Source organism: Manacus vitellinus, unplaced genomic scaffold, assembly GCF_001715985.3.
Source record: "Manacus vitellinus isolate BGI_N305 unplaced genomic scaffold, ASM171598v3 scaffold_2_pilon, whole genome shotgun sequence".
NCBI classification, from domain to species: Eukaryota; Metazoa; Chordata; class Aves; order Passeriformes; family Pipridae; genus Manacus; species Manacus vitellinus.
In genome coordinates, this window is record NW_021940208.1 from 19686524 (window position 1) to 19706155 (window position 19632).

A 19632-nucleotide genomic window follows, 5' to 3' on the forward strand; every position below is an offset into this window, starting at 1 on the left:
TAGGATATCAATCATTAGTCCAGGAAATATGTATGCAGCCCTTACAGTACACTGTTTTTTTGTGGAGTTCAACACACTTAAAATGTGGTATGGGTTTTTTTTTATAAAATTGTATTACTTTTCCTCCTAAATTATAGTGAACTCATGGTTTTGACATGCTGCATTGTCCCTGCTCATTAAAGTGTAAACGGGAATTTCTCCTCGTTTACTTCCAGTCATACATCCTGTTAAATAAAATGATTTCTTCACCAGGCAAAGTAATACTAATATTGACATGTGTATGAAACATCACACGCCCATTCAGAGAGTGGAAAGAATTATGTTTTGTTAATATAGAAGGCATTTGACTGATGGGTGGTGATAAGCATAACCACTTTTCCTTATTACTGTGCCATTTCAAGAAAAGGAAGTGATAAAGCCCCAAGGCTTCTAAATGTAATAATGCAAATGAGCACATCCAAGTGTGAATATTTCAAGGCAACCACACTTAATACTTCCAAAAATGTATATGCTGTGGAATGGAGTTTATGGGCTTATTAGGAGCCACTTGCTGGAAAAATGAAATTGGCTTCTGTAACTTAAACTTCTATCTTTACCGCATACATCAAAAGAAAAACTAGTTTAATTCTCTTTTATTTTAAGCCACACAATTGAACACAATTTTCTTAAATAAAAAGTTCATTTACTGTGTGAAACTTCAGTAGTTTGAATCTGCGAGAACTCTGTTATTATGGATATCTGCTCTTAATATCAGTACACCAAAGAAAAGCTGTTTATAAATTTGGATGAAATTATGATTTATTTTTAAGTTTAAAGTACCGTCCTAAGATGTCCTACTTGTAGGTTGTTGTTCAGTGAATGTTTTTTAATAAAAAAGCAAGCAGTCAGGTAAAGCTCAGTCAGTTTTCAGCCAGAACCAAATAAAACCATGTTCCATAATTCTTTTATAGTCACCTAAAATTTTGTGCAGTACGTTACAGGAAAAAAAAAAAAGATAAACAGATAAAGTCGCTACTGCATGAATTAGAGTCAAGATAAGCAGACTATTTCAGTGGCTAGATAAACAGGATGCTACGTTCAGTTCTGCTTTCATGAGAGAATGTAGTTCTATGAAGATAGCTGGCAAAGCAGTAAATATTACATGAGCTAACATAACATGTCCAGTGGATATAAACACTAGATGTATTGACAATACTCTTGGTCAAAGGCCAGATGTCTGAAGAGATTAACCAGGTAAAAAAAGAATTACATTAATAGTAGTGTGTTTTTAATGTTAAAGTAAATACTTTATTTTTGAATGGAAGAAAGAAATCTAAAATAAACTCAAACAGAAGCTTTTAGTACATCAGAAGTGAAGTGGATGAATAAGCATTGTCACAGAGTGAGTTGTTTTATCTCTTTGGAGTAAAGAATATCCTATAAAACTATTTTATGGAAAGTTAATACTATGTGATATTAAGTCCTTACAGAGGGAGTTTTGTAATAAAAAGGCAAATGATGTGTTTTGAAAAAACATTTTATGAGACATTATGGAAAGAATTTTTTATTTAATGTTTGAAACAATTTATTTGACTCAAATTCAGTTTCTGTATCCATCTTATGGTTAAGATATGGACTGAGACACAGTATATGGATTGAGCTTTGCCTTTGTATTGTTTGTGCAAGTCATTTTAATCAGTGCACGCAGCAGCAGAATCTCAATGAAATGGAAATAAAATTATTTTCTTCCATTATATGAAGATATAGGGATTGATCCATAAACAACATTTATCTTCATTTTATAGCCATAGTATTAGATTAAAAGCAAGGTAGTTGACTTTCTGGGCTGAGAAAGGCATAGTAAAGCTGTGGAAAAGTGACCAAAACTCTATATACCCTACACATTTCACAGGAAATGAGAGAGACTACCATTACTGTAGAACTTGTCATCTAGCAGGACACATGCTTTGTCAGAGTAAAACTGGTTTAGTTGCTAGTTTGTACAACTGAGATTTAAAATCTTTACAGAAAATCCACTGAGGGATGAACTGTTACCATTACTTTGGGTAACAGCATTTTGCCACTTGGACATTAAGATAATACTGAGGAAGCCAGGGCAGACATTGCTGAATTTACTCCTTGCTATTTTAGATATTTGAACATTTTCCATTATCATTTTCCATTAATGTGCAGAGAAATGGTTCACATCAGGGTCTCCATGATTGTAGAGAAAAGGGAGATCAGCTGTTCTTTGTATTACTTTGCCACAGGCGAGAGATAACTGATGTAATGCTGAACTAGAAGCTGCAGAGTCATGTGAGCATGGGCAGCTCTCAGCTTTCATCCCCATGCAGTGCTGCACTGAGACAGTTGCACTGCTTCTGGGATTCCAGTTGTCATCTTGATAAATGGGGCCATGTTTTTATGCTAGCCCCTCTAGAAGTAGCTGAGGAACTTCCAGCACACCTTTGTATTGCAAGCTATAGTCATACCTGAGGAATCTCCTCATGAATGCTATAAAACTTCGTGGAATGAGAGAAATTAATCTGTATCTCTGGCTACCAGCCAGAACACTAGTTCATCCAATCCAGGATCTGTCCTGAGAAGGTGAGGTGAGACTTTGTAGCTGAAGACAAGCTCTATCTCACTTATTTTTTCCTTCTTCTTTTCTTTTCTTTTCTTTTCTTTTCTTTTCTTTTCTTTTCTTTTCTTTTCTTTTCTTTTCTTTTCTTTTCTTTTCTTTTCTTTTCTTTTCTTTTCTTTTCTTTTCTTTTCTTTTCTTTCTTTTTTTTCCTTCCACTCTGGGGGCAAGGAAGGGTGATCCCAGAAAAAAGATTCTCCCCAGAGATTTTCCCATGAAAATTTCAGTACAATGCAAGAACTCTCATTGGTATTTCACTTAAAGTCTACATTTTATTCAGCAGATGTTTTCTGCATTTCAGAATTTTTCTTCAAATGAATCATAAAGTAATTTAAAGAAAAATATATTCTAACTCTGAAAAGAATATTGATGATGATGATGAAGAATACAGCTTTTCAGGTTTATCATTTAATACAATTGAACATGTGTCTATCTTCTGAAGGTAGATTATTTCACCTACTTATGCAGGCATTTTTACATGAAAATGGGAATGAACCATCGTACATCCTTATGTCTTTTAACTTTTAAATTAATATAACACTTCTCATTGAAGAACCTAGAAAACAAAATACTGTTTGCATTAATATTTTATGTGACTTTGAAAATCATTGTCAAATTTTTGATAGAAAGCACCTTTTAAAATAAATAAAAACATATATAAAATATATTTTTTTAAAAAGTTATTTAAAGATATAGTTTAACGCATCATTAAGATGTTGCTAGTCTATAAAATAAAATACCTTGTAATTATTTTTTGAGCATCAATTGTGCCTCACAGGTCTTGTTACTATAGTCAATTTACAGTGAATAATGAAAACACATAGCTTGTTTGATGAAAGACTTCTAATCAGCATCAAATATATTTTGAAAGGCCAGGAGTTTTCCATATTTTCAATCTTGCATTAATTACCATATTCATTTTCTACTGCACTTTCAAACATATATGAACAATAATATTGTGACAGATGATTTCTCTGTCTTCCGTAGCCTCAAAATTCACTGCAGCACAGGGTAAGATGTACCTTCATAGTGGAGGTAAAAATATTCTCAGGGTGTTTCTCCATTACAAAATACAATCCTGCCAATTTATCCACTATTTGGTGTTTCCTTCTCAGAGGGGGTGAACATTTCCTTTTAACAGACTAGGGTGTGAATTACTGCTTTAGCTCTTGAAATATGCAGTTGGGACTGGAATTTGTTCTGCCAGAGAAGTGGATGCACAGTACCTTAATGAGGGTGATGTCAGCAGGTTCCATCCAGTCCCCAAAGCAACCCAGAGCCCCGATATAATTTAGCAAAGTGTTCATAGATCTACACAGTTTGTCAGTGTAATAGGAAAACAATGTATTTTAATAAGTCAGTCTTTCAAGGAAGTTGTTGAACAATCATTTCAATATAGTGGCAGCTTAAAGGCTATAATAATGCCAGTGGGTTTCCTGACAGTGGCAGGATGTGTAACAAAAACAAGTACAACAAAAATGCATATATTTATTTTTTTTCTATTTCCAGTAGTTGGGAAACAAGCCTGGAAAGTGCTAGGGAATGACTCATAATTCTTTTTCAACAGTTTTGTGAGGTCTCACAGTGCAATCTGCACCAGATAACACTGATCCTTTGGGATTACTCATGCATTTTACACATTTGAGAAACATATTAGCATCTCCACGACACAGCGAAGTATTAAGCATCCAGACTGTTTAAAGTGAAAAATACTGAAATCACAATGTTTTAAAATGTAAGTGTTCACCACACTATTTAAAAACAGGATCTAAACTGTTAAATCAGAAAACATCTTGTTCTATGTCAGCCTTTTTAACAGCCATCTCAAAAAACATTGCAGTGCTGAAAAAATAAAATACTTGTAGCTTTACAATTTTTTACTTACATATGTAATGTAGTGAAACACACTGATTTGACCTTGTGCCGGTATTTCCATTCCAAATTACTTTGGATTTTAATTCACCAGAAAAAATTATGTGGTGGAATAAAATGCAAGAATACCTATTAGCATTTTGAAAAGGGTCAAAGTCCTTGTGTGTATGTTTTTTTCAAGTTTTAATACCCTTAATAATATAAATTCTAATTAAACTTTTGATTACTTCAAATCAAGTAATCACTAAAAATTATAGTAATTTTATACAATTATTTGGTGTGGAAGTGTGCTCTTCTCTAAGTAGTAAACTCCGTGTGTTTGGTTAATTTTACTTCAAAAGCTTAAATCTGTATTTTCTTTATACAAGTAACTCTTGTATCACTTAATAACAAGTATATTTTGCAAAAACTTCTGAGATAAAGTGCGTTAAAAAATCATAAAATGCATGTATTCCCTAAGTAGCCACACCAAAACCTACAGTTCCTACTCCTGCCTTACATGTATTTTGTTTTTTACCTAATTTGTATAGATTGTCTGTTAAGTTTGCTCAGAATGGACTTGGAATTTGAGAACGATTTCCAAATTCTGTTGTTTTCAAGTACAAAGCTTATTTGCTTTGCTCAGTAAATCGTGGCTTTGTTCAGACAGAAAGTATATCCAGTCCTCAGGACTATGCATGCTTTTTAAGTATTTCTGCTTAGGATCACCAGACACCATCAGCAGTTCTGTGTGAAATCTTTTCATCATGAACTGCGCATTACTAAGTATCCTTTGTGAGCAAAAGTCAGTTTTCATTAGCTGTGTGATTATGGTGAATGACAGCAACAGAAATATTAGTTTGGCCTCAATGCATTTTAAATGCAGTTTTAGAAGTCTATTTCCAGAACAACGTTACTGAACTAATTGGGAAATAACATATACTTCAAGAAGGTCTTGAAAGTTTGCAGATGTGGGTCACTTATATTTGTCAATTAAAATAAGGAAACTCATAAGACTTCTAGTACACAAAGTCTTTGAAAATAAATTCTAAGATTACAGCAATCTGGAGGGGTTACTGCATCATGGAACAAGTTTGGTTGCAGAGTCTCCTGTGTAGTGAATCTGAATGCAGAATTAACCTGTGACATACCAGACATGCTGCCCTTCAGCTGATAATATATTTGACCTCTTATCACTTTGCAGCCTATTGGGGCTTTGAACCCAAAGAGAGCAGTCTTCTATGCAGAACGGTATGAGACATGGGAAGATGATCAGACTCCACCTTATCATTACAACACCCACTACTCTACATCTACTTCTACATTGGCTTGGCTTGTTCGTATTGTAAGTATTTCTGGATCCTGGTTGTAATTAAATCTTTATCTACAGCATCTTTTCTGTCACTAACTACTGTTTCAATTTTTTTTTTTAAATGAAAGCACCTTTCTATCAAAATCTCATTGTTCTTCCCTACCTTAAAAACTTAGAAATTCTCTAGATATACTGTATATCACAATATTAATTTGTAGTGATCAGAGGGTCCTTCCTACCCAAACAATCTGAAATAAATTTAAACACAAAATTATGGTGGTATAAGGACATAAACAATGAGAAGAATGCATCTAAAACTAAATCCTCCTAAAAAAATACCTCTAGACAATACTGAAATCTGATACTACTCATGTATTAATTTATTATTTTTGGCTAGGGACAGGCGCATACAACATTAAAGAAAAGCCTTTTGTAAAAAGAACCTTAAATTATCAAATTGAGAAGGGAATTATAGAACCAGTTTTGTATTAAAGCAGCATATAGTAATATCTTATGCAAATGAACTATGCTACTCAATGAATTACTATCTCTACAGTTTTCAGAAATGTAAAACTGGGGGTTCTAAATTCAAACTGCTGTGTCAGTGTTGGAAACCTCATGCTTAAATCTTATCATCAAAATCAGATCTAGGGAACGGGACCAAACTTAAAAGATGGAATGAATCTGAATTCAGTTTACGTGCTATCACTATGATTTACAGAATAAAGAGTGTTGATGAGAGACTGAAGGTTCCACAGAGAAACCTGAATTAAAGAAAAATTGAGTCACTGTGTAATTACTTAACTTCAGGTACACCCTGCCAATAAAGATGTGTTGCTTAAGGTATATTCTAAGCATGTTTTGCACACAACAAAGCAAAACAGAGCCACACAAAGCTTGATATCTGAGTTTTCACTCATCTCAGGTTCCACTAGAGATGTCCTTTTTTTCTGCTCAGAAGGGAAGAATTCATGTGTCTGTGAGTTCAGGATATACTTCTTAAACCATGGGAAACTAAGTGTTGTTTACACTCCTATGTGGGGTGATCACTGTATTCCTTATAAATGTTGCTAAATTATTCATGTACTGTGAATACATTTTATGGCACACATGTGCTTGTTTGTTGCCTTAAAGTATATTAAAAGCAGTAGTTTTATTTGCATGTTTATCTATTAATTTTGGCTGCTATTCAACAAAAGATCCTCTTGCTAGGCAGCAAATTCTTGGACCTGAAAGTCTGCTTACAGGCTGAAAGTACAACACACCAAGAAGTATTCATTTCCTGTATAGGTTAATGCAATGCCATTTTTACTACTGTAGATGTTCTTGTACTCTTTCTCTTCTGACCTAAAAGAGCAAGAGTACAAGGTCTCTGTCTTGATGGCCTTGCAATATAGACCTGACAAATTATATTTGTTAGAGCAAACAATATGTGTGAGAATAATAAGCAGAAAAGGAAAAACAGTGCTTTCCAGAGAAGAGGATGCAGATGGAAAGAAGGTGAAAACAACAGAGAACTTAAATACAGGGGCACACCTGCATAAGTACTTCAAAGATTATTTAAATATGATTGACCAACAAAGAAAAGCAATCTCTAATGGGAGTAGACAACAGAAGTGAAGGAAGACAGGTGGGGGGAAAGTTTGAAAACGAAAAAAGAAAATAATATGATGAGTCTGGATAAGGCTGCATATGGAAACCCAAAATAAATATTTGAAAATAAATGTGTGTAGAGGAAAAAATTATAAAGTCATAGCGATCCTCAGAGAGAGATTTTTTGCTATAAAATAAAGAATAAAAAATCCTAAGGGATTGTGCCAGTGAAGCTGATAGATAAGGCTAGGTCAGATTTCTGAAGGTTAAAGTAGTGTTTCATGCCTGTGAATTTCTTGAACTAGTGCTTTGGTGTAAGTTTGTGATAAAGACTGTGTAAGAAAAGGTAAATTACAGTCTAATACAGGAAGAGAAAGGTGACATTAAGAGATGCAGAGATTCAGACAGAAAAATGTTTTCAGTATTTTAAGAGACTGGAGAAGATTCATGGGAAAAGATGTGTTACAGTAGAGCTTTCAGTAGACAGTGACAACAAACTGAGAGTGTAAGAGGCGTGGAATCTAAAATCATGGGAGTAGACTGTAGATCAAAGAATAAAAGAAAAGGGAAAACAAAAAGAGAGAAATTAAGTGAAAATGAGCAAGCAAAGAAACAAAAAAACTATGACAAGAGGTAAATTGGAAATGAGATAGTCTAGATAGAAGCAGAACAAAACAATATAGAGTAATGGGGATCCAAGGGGAGAAACTGCCTGCCTAGACCTTAGGATTGGAGGAAACAGTATTTGCAGTAGGAAAGGAAGTTTCAGCCACTCTGAAGTTTATATATAGAGAGAGAATTTTGTAATTGCCACAAAACCTTAAAAATCATCTTGCTTTTTGGCTTTGACAGATGCAATCTGGTTTCTGTCAGTTGTCTTCAAAACATTGCTTTTAATATCATATTTCTGAACCAATTCTGTGATAATCTACCTCATATTTCCTTCTGTTCCTTTCCTTTATCTGATGTATTGTAGTGGGTGTGCTCTGCCTCCACATCAGGTGCCCACCAAACACGCTCTGTTACTCCCCTCCTCAGCTGGGCAAGAGAGAGAAAATGTAAGCAAAGGCCTGAGGGTTGAGATAAGAACGAGGAGAGGTCACTTACCAGGTATCATCATGGGCAAAACAGACTTGACTTGGGGAAATTAGTTTAAATTATTACCAGTCAAATCAGAGTAGGATAGTGAGAAAACAAGCCCAAATCTTAAAAACACCTTCAGCCCCCCCAGTCCCTTCTTCTTTGGGCTTGACTACCAAATTCTCATGCTCCTTTCCACTCCCTCACACAGGAGGATGGGAAATGGGGGGTACGGTCAGTTCATCACACATTGTCTCTGCTGCTCCTTCCTCCTCAGGGGGAGGACTCCTCACACCCTTCCCCTGCTCCAGCATGGGATCCTTCTGACAGGAGACAGTCCTCCATGAACTTCTCCGAAGTGAGTCCTTCCTGCAGGCTGCAGTTCTTCATGAACTGCTCCAGTGTGGGTCCCTTCCAAAGGGTGCAGTACTTCAGGACTCCAGTGGGATCCTCTGTGCAGTCACAAGTCCTGCCGGGAGCCTGCTCCTGCACAAGCTTCCCAGGGGGTCACGACCTCCCTCAGGTATCCACCTGCTCTGGTGTGGAGTCCTCCAGGGGCTGCAGGTGAATCTCATGGTGGATCCCCATGGGCTACAGGGGGACAGCCTGATTCACCATGGTCTTCACCACAGGCTTGCAGGAGAATCTCTGCTCTGACACCTGGAAGCACTTCCTCCCTCTCCTCCTGCACTGACTGGTGTCTGCAGAGTGCTTTCTCTCACATATTCCTCTGTATAGTGTTGCTCTTCTGCAGTCTTTCCCCCGACCCTTTTTAAGTGTGTTATCCTAGTGGCACTATAGCTATAAGTGACGGGCTCAGCCTTGGCCAGTGATGGTTCTGTCTTGGAGCCAGCTGGCATTGGCTCTGATGGATATGGTGGCAGCTCCTGTCAACTTCTAGCAGAAGCCACTGCTATAGCCCCCCCACTACCAAAACTTTACCACACAAACCCAATACACATATCAGGCTAGTTTTTTGAAAAACTTGTGTGCCTTAGCATCAGTTCTGTCCTGCGTAATTGATTTTGATATCATCAATCTCTGCCTCTGTTTTGTCACTAATAAATTTTTCACTGGTAGTACAGTTTTCTCTTGAGTTCTTTTGTATGCTAAGTGTGTCCAGTAAAAATCCATCTTTAAAAGTGACCTATTCATTATGTTCTCAAAAAATCAACAATGATTTAGCATATATTTTGAAGCTACGGGTAACTAAAGCAAATACAAAAATTTCATTATTAATTTCTGTTCTTCTGCCTTTCATTGCACTTAAAAGAATAAGGTGTATTGCTTAATTGGTGCTATGAGCTACAAGTGCATCTAAAACGATTCTGTTTCCGTTTTTTGTGAGTTAGTTGTGCAAGTCCAGGTATGTTCCCTTCTCTTCTGTGGAACACTAGCCAGTTGCAGGATAAGCAATGGCCATACCTCACCAGGCCATATATCATAATGATTGTGGTCCCTTTTGAAGATTGTACAGCTGACCTTGAATCTCTCACAAACCAAGATAATATGTACACCCTCTTTCTCTGCAGCCCCCTTGCCATGTGTGCAAGCACACATTCATATGTGAAGTGAAGTTGTGATTCTTAATTTACCTGAACATGTTTATTTAAGCTATTCCATTTTACATTTTAGACCACTACATCATGCTAGAATTCTGAAAGGACAGGTAACAATCCTCTAACTAGCTTTATAAGACATGAACTGAGCCACAGCCTAGAAATACTTAGTGCTATAATTACAAGTGAATCCTGCATGATCTCCAGGAACAGCTTTATATCCAGAATCAACTGTTTATTGAAAATTATCAGCTTTCTTTCAAAGTTGAAGAGTATATGAAAGATTAGATAGCTACTTTACAGAGAGAAATAATGAATATGAAAGTCTACCATATTGTTCAGACAGGTTAATAATAATGCTAAAAAACCAACAGACAACCATTATTTGTATAATATTGCCTTTCCCTCCTTTCAGGTGTTACTGAAATGAAACCATGATTAAACATTTTTGCACATTACACATGTTTACATCTAAACCCAAGAAATTCTACTTATTCTGTAGAAGCAAACATCACTCACAGGTTTGCTCCAGCAAACAGAATAAAAAGTATTCTAGAAAGGGATGCATTATTCTGTTGACATAGTTCAATTTTTCTGTAAATGAAATTGAATATTTATAGTTTATGGCTTGGTGACCTTATCACCTGGTTCAAGAGTAATTTTCTTCATGTGCATTTCCATCTGGAGCAGTGAATATTTAAGTTGCAGAAGGCGGAATAGTTTAAACCAATGATTGTTTGCACTTGGTTTAAATCAAGAATGCTACATCAGAATACCATATATTCCAGTAACCTGAGAAGTAGACAGAAGGAAAAAGAAAGGTAGAAGAATGAATTCTGGCTTGAATCATATAGAATGTAAATATCAACACTGGTTCCAGATATTTAGGTGAAATAGGATAGAGTTATGGTACAATTAGATGCTCTTAGTAGTTGCTGTTGAAGAAGTTATGTTTGTGTGAAACAGTTGCATCTTTATTGAAACAGATATCACTATTAGGGAGCATGATTCTCCAACATGGTAGTCAAGATGTTTGTAGAGAATAATTGTTTTCCAGTTTCTGTTGCAATGACTAAGTATTTGTACAAGATAAAAGAAATTCTGGGTTTATTATAAGTCGGGTCTGATTGAGCTAAAACCAGTTTTTAGTGAGATTCAAAGGTGAGAAGTACTGGAAGTCCTCTGGTAAACAGGATTGAATCTGAGTCTTCTTTTTGGTAGATCTGAGCAGGGCAGTCATAGCTATATCAGACAAAAGGTCTACATCACTCTGTCAAATCCCTACATACTCTCTCTTTCTCCTCTTACAAATGACTGAAAAGACATTTTTGTTTGACATAGGATGTCTTAGAATGAACACATCCCTTCCTCCTCCCTCCCCTACTCCCACTATAAATGATTCAAACGAGTCTGGGCACTGTTAAAAGGGAATGGAGGGAGAGAAGTGCTGTTGAACTGAAAAATTCCTTGTTCTCAAAGCTCAAGCTTGTATTCAATGTAATCAAGTACCCCACAAATTTCTCTTCTTGTTGGCAGTGAACAAGGCATGAATTTTATTCAGAATATTTGAACGAGTGAGATGGAGTTATAATGAAAACATTGTGCAGCTTTATAGCTTTCACAGCAACAAAACCTTTACATGAAATGACAGTAATCGGTATCATAGAATAACAGTATTTAAATGAGTATATTGAATACAGATATGAATTATATTTATATAATATAAGCACTTGACTTCCCAGAGAATAAAAATTACCTTAAAATTATGTGAGAGGTCTGAGATAAAGCCAGTGAAAGCTCTGAATTTCTGCTACCGATTAAAAATCCAAAAAGATAGGCACAACAGGCCATGGCAGGATAGCATAATAGTGCTCAGCTGCTAAAAGTTTAATCCTTGATTATGAATGTTATTGCTTTTGTGTATTTGTCTTAGATACTTGAACTAATATTGTCATAGAAGTTTGGATTAATATTTTTACATAATTTATTGTAATTACATCATTTTTCTGGTTTCTGGTTTCTGCTTTTTTTAAATCCATCAATTGCTTCTGACTTCAGAACCTCAGCAATGATCCACAGTCTGCTCCACAATAATATTCACAAAAATTACATGTATCTTATTAAAAAAAATGATAGGTAGGAGTTGGTAGAAGACTAAATTATTTGTACTCAGATCAACAACAGTATGAGCAAGCTAGCAAAAATAGCATAATTGCTATTGCAAATATATATAGGTAATTTGGAGGAGGAATTCAGTTAAAACCAAAATAATTGTAATATTAAAAAACTGTAAATTTAATGTTAAAATTATAATATTAATAGAATTTTAAGGTAAATTAGAATAATCTAATTCCTGTGTATGTTGTTTTCCGTTTCATAGTTCTGGGTCTGAAGCATATACATTTTCATTTATATTTTACATAAAGTTCACTATGTGGAGCACCGTAAAATCTGATAAAAACTTAATTTATTTTCTTTCAATATTTCATTTTGTGGTGGTAGTTTATACTACTCACCTAGTCGAGCTACTGTTAAATTTTAATATTCTGTTTAAATTATAAACCTCTTCCTCACCACAGTCTTTCAATATTTACGAGTGCAAACAAAGTCATTGTTTGCAATGGGATTTGGGGTCCTCCAATAAGTAATTATACTGTGATGATTTTGTATTAAATTCAATTATTTTAATTAATTATTTAACATATATTAAGATTCTCTGATTAGAATAAGTGCACTGATGAAATTATAGTTATGAGATCCTATTCTTTTGAATCTGTACTTTAAAAACAAATTCCCAGTGTTTTAAGAGGAAAAAATATGGATAAAAACCTCAACCATTTAATTAGCAGTAGAATGTCTTGCATTATTATAATGAAATCAATTCCATATTTGCACCAATAGACATTGGAAGTTAAGAAGAAGAAATCTTTTTTCAAATATAAATTATTCCCTTGCATGTGTCATATGTCAATATGATGTCAATAAGACATCATTTCTCATTTAAAGAAAAAAAATATAAAATTTTTTCTTCTTTGAAAGAAAATAGCCTGTGTTGACTGTTGTGTAATTGGGAAGACATGGAGTAAAGATAGAGAAACAACGGTCTCTAGACGTCTGAATTCCCTCTTGCATTTTCCTCTTCTTTTTGTATCTTTTCACTACCTTTGCATGCATGCTTTCCTTATGTACATTTTAGTTACTCTTAAATGCTACGTAAACATGAATTATTTCAATCCTTTTTAATCTGGGATAATTTACACACAATAGGTATAATGTGGCATAATTTCTTCATAAATTCTTTATCAAAGGAGGAGTTCTCTGCTTTCCTCAAAAGTTTCAGAAAAGGAAACAGAGAATATATAGAATAAAATTAAAATAATAGATGAATAATAGTGTAATACCAATTGTGATCTGCTAATTATGAACTGCTTTGATTAAGAAACTTTCCAAATGATCAGGATATGTAAGGAAGTAAATTTGGGGGTGAATTTGGTAAAAGGGACCCTGTTTAAAACATTCCCCAGGAGACTTTGGCAAAGAGGAAGAAGCAACTTCCGTCTCTCTAGACATATTGCTAAATATACAGTTGAATAAGAGAGCTAATGGAGTGGTGCTGGAAAACCAGGGAGCTGGCAATGATCTCAGTATTCAGGTCAAATAAAGATTTGGTCCTCTGTTAACCCCTTCCCTGCAGTGGAATGTGGGGACATGAAAATGGGTTATCCAGACTGTCTAAGACTTGAGCTCTTCTTCCCCGGAAGTTAGTAGCTGTTTCCATTTAGTAACTATTGGGATCGTGATTTCAGATAGAATTAGCAAAACTAAAGACTCTAAATATTTAATCTGTCTCTGCCCCAAAGTAATGATGAAGCTAGGTTTCCTATAACCGTGGTCTGCCTCATAATGGCTATAGAGCCGTTCTACTCACCATGAGGCAAAGTGGAACATACTGAGGTCCTTTCAATTAAATGAAAAGGAAGATTAAGAGAGGGGATTTTTTAAAGTTTTTATTTTGACATACCAACATACAAGGGGTAAACAAAACGCAGTTATATAAATAACACAGAGTGTGTTTATGGTGGTTGCAATGAAGTAGGAAGTCATTGTGAACTGGATCTGAGCTACATGGCTCTGCTACTGGTGGGTAATTAGTGTTATGGAAGAGAATTCAAGATTTGTGTGTGCAAAATGTGTTAGTGCCAATAAATGTATTCAGGTGTTCAGTGCAGATACCCATGCATACATATAATTATGAGGTGCCATGTTTTTCTTCTGCCTTTATGAAGTATTTTGATCTACAAAAGGTATTTGGAGTTTGACAGAAACCTGCTGCATGATTCCTTGTACTGTTTTCTTAATCTGTCTTAATTTCATTAACTACAGGAGCCCTTTACAACATTCTTTCTAAATGCAAATGATGGCAAGTTTGACCACCCAGATCGAACCTTCTCTTCAGTAGCCAGGTCGTGGAGGAACAGCCAAAGAGATACCTCAGATGTGAAGGTAACATATATATCAAATAAATAGATAAATCCGCATTTTCATTTGTGGTGTTTAGTTTTAGGTAAGAGGATGCTATATTTATTTTGGTTTTATATATTTATATATTTTAATTTCTTTGTATTCAGTATACTAGGTACAGTGTAAATAAATAGATGTTACTAAAGTTTATTGTTCTAACAGAAACAATCAAAGATTCTTTGAAGCTGAGTGGACAAAAGGTGTTTTGTTTTTAGAGAAAAACAACCTAACTGATTTAATTTAGATCAGATAATCAGGAGATGGAGAAAAGCCCAATAAATTGTTCTTTCCTGCTGTTAACTCAATATTTGGCCCACTCTATAAAACACAGCAGGAATTGGATTTGACCTTAAAGTGTCATATTGTTATAGCTTGCCTAGCTCTGGGTTTGCATTGCCTGGGGCAATTAATAAAGCATTAATGACAAGACCCATTTAAAATGTTGGCTTTTCTGTACAGCTTTAGCTTTTACTTGAAAGTGCCTGGGGATATTATGCAACAATACACATTAGATTAAAACAACTTCTACACGATATACAGAAACAGCCAGAGAGCAGGATGATTTTACTGTTGTTTTTTCTTACCTATTGTTAAATACAAAGGGCTATTGTTCATATACATGAAACCTTATCAGAAAGAACCCAAAATCTAGTAATATTTTGAATAATATGGTGCTTTCTCGAGTCTCATTTTCTAGTAATAAGGTAGGCAAAGGCTGCACTATACCTAAAATTGCTCTTTTTTAAAATAAACTTTTTTTACAGTGAATATGTTTCTCTTCTATTTTTATACTGCCACTCATACTAGGAAATTATAAAGTCAAGGTCATATTGCCATGATATTTTTTACTTATCTTGAAAAAAAAAAAGTAAATTTGTTGATTTATTTTATTCCAGAGCTCATGTTTCCATAAATAATCCTAGCAGTTTCCGAAGTGTATGTGGATAAACCATGTTGTTATTATTTAGTTACTAGTTAGAATAACTAATTGTAAATTGTATAGCCATCTCAACATGTGGGAGAAAATACTTTTTAGAGAAAAGAAACTGACCTGGGCCTCCTACAACCTATTTCATATCTATTCATGTTCCTCTGGAAGTCAATAATATTTTAAGTGCTATCACAATATTTTAAGTGCATTAGGAAATTTCCTAATTTGGAAGGAATTTGAGGTAAAATCTACTATATTTGTTATATGTTCAAAGTGCTGACATTTTAATTTTTCCCTTTCAATGAAATCTCGTTTTCCTGGAATTCCACTAGAATATCTGCAAAAGTGACTTCCTAGGAGTGAGGCTCAAACAAAAGATAAGAGCCTTAAACTGAGGAATAAGGGAAGACAGTTGGAAGTGACTGTAATCTTCTTGTCTGGCTTTAGTACACAGGAGGAGGGCAGTTAAATACATCAAGGCATTGCAAAAGATAAAGGAATATCTGAGGACAGACGGAGAGATGGTATTTAGCTAGGGTATATAATTAGTGAAAGGATTGTTCCTAAACTAGCAACCAAATTAGTTATCAGTAAAACAAAGAACTGAAATGTTTGTATGAAAATACCAGCAACCTTGTGAACCAAGTGGGGTAATTTAAACTGCTGCCACCAGGTATTACAAGGATGAAGGAATTATGGATGGATAACAGCTGCATTGCAAAATGTATTGGTATTAAAAAAACAGATACCTTCAGAAAAGGAAGGCAAAAGGTAGCTATGTACTTTAATGTCATTGAATTTAAAAAAGAGATTTGGGAATAATGGGAAAAATAGTAACAATTAAGGGTCAGAGTTACACTGGGGGGAAAGATTGTCCAACAGTGTCTTCCAGAATACATTTGGCAATCTACTGTAGAGCCCCAGAGTCAGATTTATATATATATACATTTCAGTGACACAATTCGAAAGAGAAATACTTCTTGGATCTAAGTCATTACAAAAAATCTAATATGGAAGGCATAGAGGAGGTATTTATTAGCCAATAAATGTTTTCTCCATATTTTCCCTGACCTGACTGTTCAGGAATACTTTAGGGATTAAACATGCTGCTTAAAATATGTGTTTATTAATCAATGAAGGTACAGGGAAGGTGGGTTTAGAAACTAACCTTGAGTTGATTTATTATTGGTTGATTCAGCTTAACATAAAAATAGATAAACAAAAGCAGATTCAAAAAATGAGCTGAATCTTTAAGTGATGCTAAAACAAATAGAAAACCTTAATAACCTATCTAAGTAAAAAAAAAAAAGGTAAAAAATAAAAACAAGTAGAAATTAGAGGAGATTTAATACCAGCATTCAATGTATTGCATCATCTGTTAAGTCCACTGAGGTACACTTCAGTAGCCTAAGCAATATATGTCAATGCACTGCTGTTTTGTCTTAAGCTTAACAAGGAAACTGTAAGATCAACAGGATGATAGAAAGCTTATCATGAGACCAAAGCTTTATCCTTAGATTATAGCAACTAGAATATTTCATGGCATCTAATTTCCCCCTAAAACAGTCTGATTAGTCATTCATTCAGAGCTATTATGTTCTTGGAGAACACAAGTTATTTTCCTTTTCCTTGTCCAATTTTTAGTATGCATTCATGCTGGATAAAGCAAAATGCTTAGTGCTTTCTTTGCGGGAGCCAGCTAGTGGAAGTATGTACCCAAACTGGAGAGAGCCATAAGAAGAGCAGCAAATGTGTTTAAGGAGTTGGATACAAGTAGAAAAAAAGTGTGTATGTGTGGGGTAATTAATGTCTAAGAGTGAAGATACATAAATGCTATGAAATATGGAAACATATGAAAGAGAGGAATTGTTTGTCAAGGAACAAAGAGGAAAGGGATCAGAGTGGAAGAATGCTCACCCAAGCAACAAAGTATGAAAAGTTAAAGTAAAATTGAGTATTCTTTGAGTTTGAATATCCTCACAAGGGGAAGTAGTAAACCCCTTATTTCTAAAGTTTCTTTTGTAAGTAGATTGGCAAAGCAGTGGAAAAGAGTCAGGGACAATCATGAATTGGCAAGAGAATGTGTTAGTTGACCCTTTAGGCCCTTTCTGTTTGCAGAGTCTGTGTTTCTTAGCGATAAATCAAGAATGAGTATAGCAACTAATTGTTGCTGTTGTTTGTTGCTTAAGATCTTAATGAACTACATTTCTCAATGCCATGACATCAGGGCCAACTTCTCCCTGAGGCCTTGAAGTTCATTCTGCAAAAGGATAGGAAACTGAACTGTTACTGCTAATACAAATACCTCATTTTTTTCAGATTGTTGTGCTACTGCTTGGAATGCCTTACAGACTTTTCAAACATTTTAATCCAGTTCTCAGGGACTTAAAAAACAGTGAGATTTGGGGAACCACCAAGCAACTCCCTCAAAATCTCTACTTATTTTTACCACTATCCTAAGAGCAATATCCACTGTCTTGCACAACAGAAGAGCTTCAGCTCTGACAGTAGGAATCATTCAAAAAGTCGTGTCCAGCAGTCTGGAAACTTCTAATATTCTCCAGGACTCCTGTAAGAAAGTAGAGAGTGTGCAAAAGAGGAGGCGTGCTCTGTTAAAAGTTTTAGCATATTTGTGTAGCTTCCTCTGGCTCTACATGCAGTTATAAATGTGGGAAGAGGGTTGGCAGTGTGGATTCCCATGTGATACACATGCTGTAAATTGTTTTCCCATCCTTAAGATTTTTCGAGTCTTTATAGTAAATATTTAGTCCATGGAATACAGGCTACCCATCAAAGTTGCACACTTTGAAAACTGTTCAGACTAGCAAAGTGTTCATCTTTCATGTATTCCTTATCATACATTTGAAATTCATCTAAGCTGCTTTAAGTACATTAATCTCTGATCTTACTAACCTCATTAATTACTGTGGCAAAGGTTATGAAATAATTTTAAAACAGTGTGTGGGATTAATCTGACATTCCTCATTGCTGTGCATAGTGAGTTGGCCACAACTTTTGCTTTCAAGTACTATATTAAATAATCATATGAATTGCCTTAATTCTTTATTAGCAAGATCTAATTTAAAGAATACTTTTTAAATTATTTTTTTTAGGAAAATAAAGTGTGGTGGTCTTTTTCATCAGTTAATTTTTAAGAAAGAGGAATATGAGTCGCTTTATCCTCAAATGCTTAAGTCAGTGCTGAAGTAGATCCATTTTAACAAGTAAATTGAGATTTTTTAAGCACTGCAGACACTTTCCACGACTGAGTCCTTTTGCGGCCTTGATATAGTTTAAAAATACATTCAAACCACTATTACAAAATTCTGCATTAAAATTTAAAAACCAAATACTTGAAATTTGCAAAAGAACGTATCTCTCTTTAGAAAGCTGCAATTCTTTGAGTCCGGCTCCTTTTCTCACACGCATGTGTCCTCTCTGGCATTCTCTCTCTCTGTTTCTCTCTTTCTCCCTTTCCCCTCCCTCCTTCCCTCTCTACCTCTGTGTAGTCTCCTCTGGAACTAAATTATTTCACACTGAGCTAATGAAAACAGGGCTGTGGCAGTAGTTTGATCAGCCTAAAAACCCAGCTGTAATTCTGGCATCTTGAGCTGTGGCAAAAGGTAGACCACCTTTGAAAAATGTAGTGTAGGATAGATTATTGCCCAATGGATGATTAAAGATATACTTAGACCATTTTGTTCCTTATACAGTTTTGGTTTTGGTTCATTTTCAAAGAAACTTGTTCACCTACAGTGGATGAAACAGAATTAATACGGTATGTGCTGTGTTAGAGTGGTAACACACAAGGGAGAACCTGGATAACAATTTATTTTATTGTGTCTCCCTTTATCAACATCGACCTTCTCTCAAGATAATCAGTACAAGCTGGAGGAAGAATGAACATTCATGGGGTGACCTTTGAGGAAGCAAGTCACCCGGAAATGACCATAAGTTGGCCAGTCAGCTCTCACATTTTTTTTTCCTTTCCACCTCCCCCTTGCTGCAGTTTTTGTTAATATTGACTTCCCCAGAGCCTCCTGTTAAGGCACTAATCTTCCTTAATGCCTCTCAAACTTGTTATATTACTTTTTGAATAGTCTGTTTAGAAGTTAGAAAGGTAGCTCTGACAAAATGTCATTAAGGTGCCTTAGTGTGAATTAAT

General features: G+C 35.1%; 1 protein-coding gene across 3 annotated transcripts in view; it reads left to right on the forward strand.

Moving 5' to 3' along the window:
- Positions 1-19632, forward strand: part of NBEA (neurobeachin) — a 472840-nt gene that overhangs the window by 388737 nt on the left and 64471 nt on the right. For all 3 annotated transcript variants that reach the window (XM_029960860.1, XM_018071249.2, XM_018071252.2), the window contains 2 exons: positions 5676-5816; positions 14399-14518. In XM_029960860.1, the coding sequence (XP_029816720.1) occupies positions 5676-5816; positions 14399-14518 (261 nt within the window). The remainder of the gene's footprint in view (positions 1-5675; positions 5817-14398; positions 14519-19632) is intronic.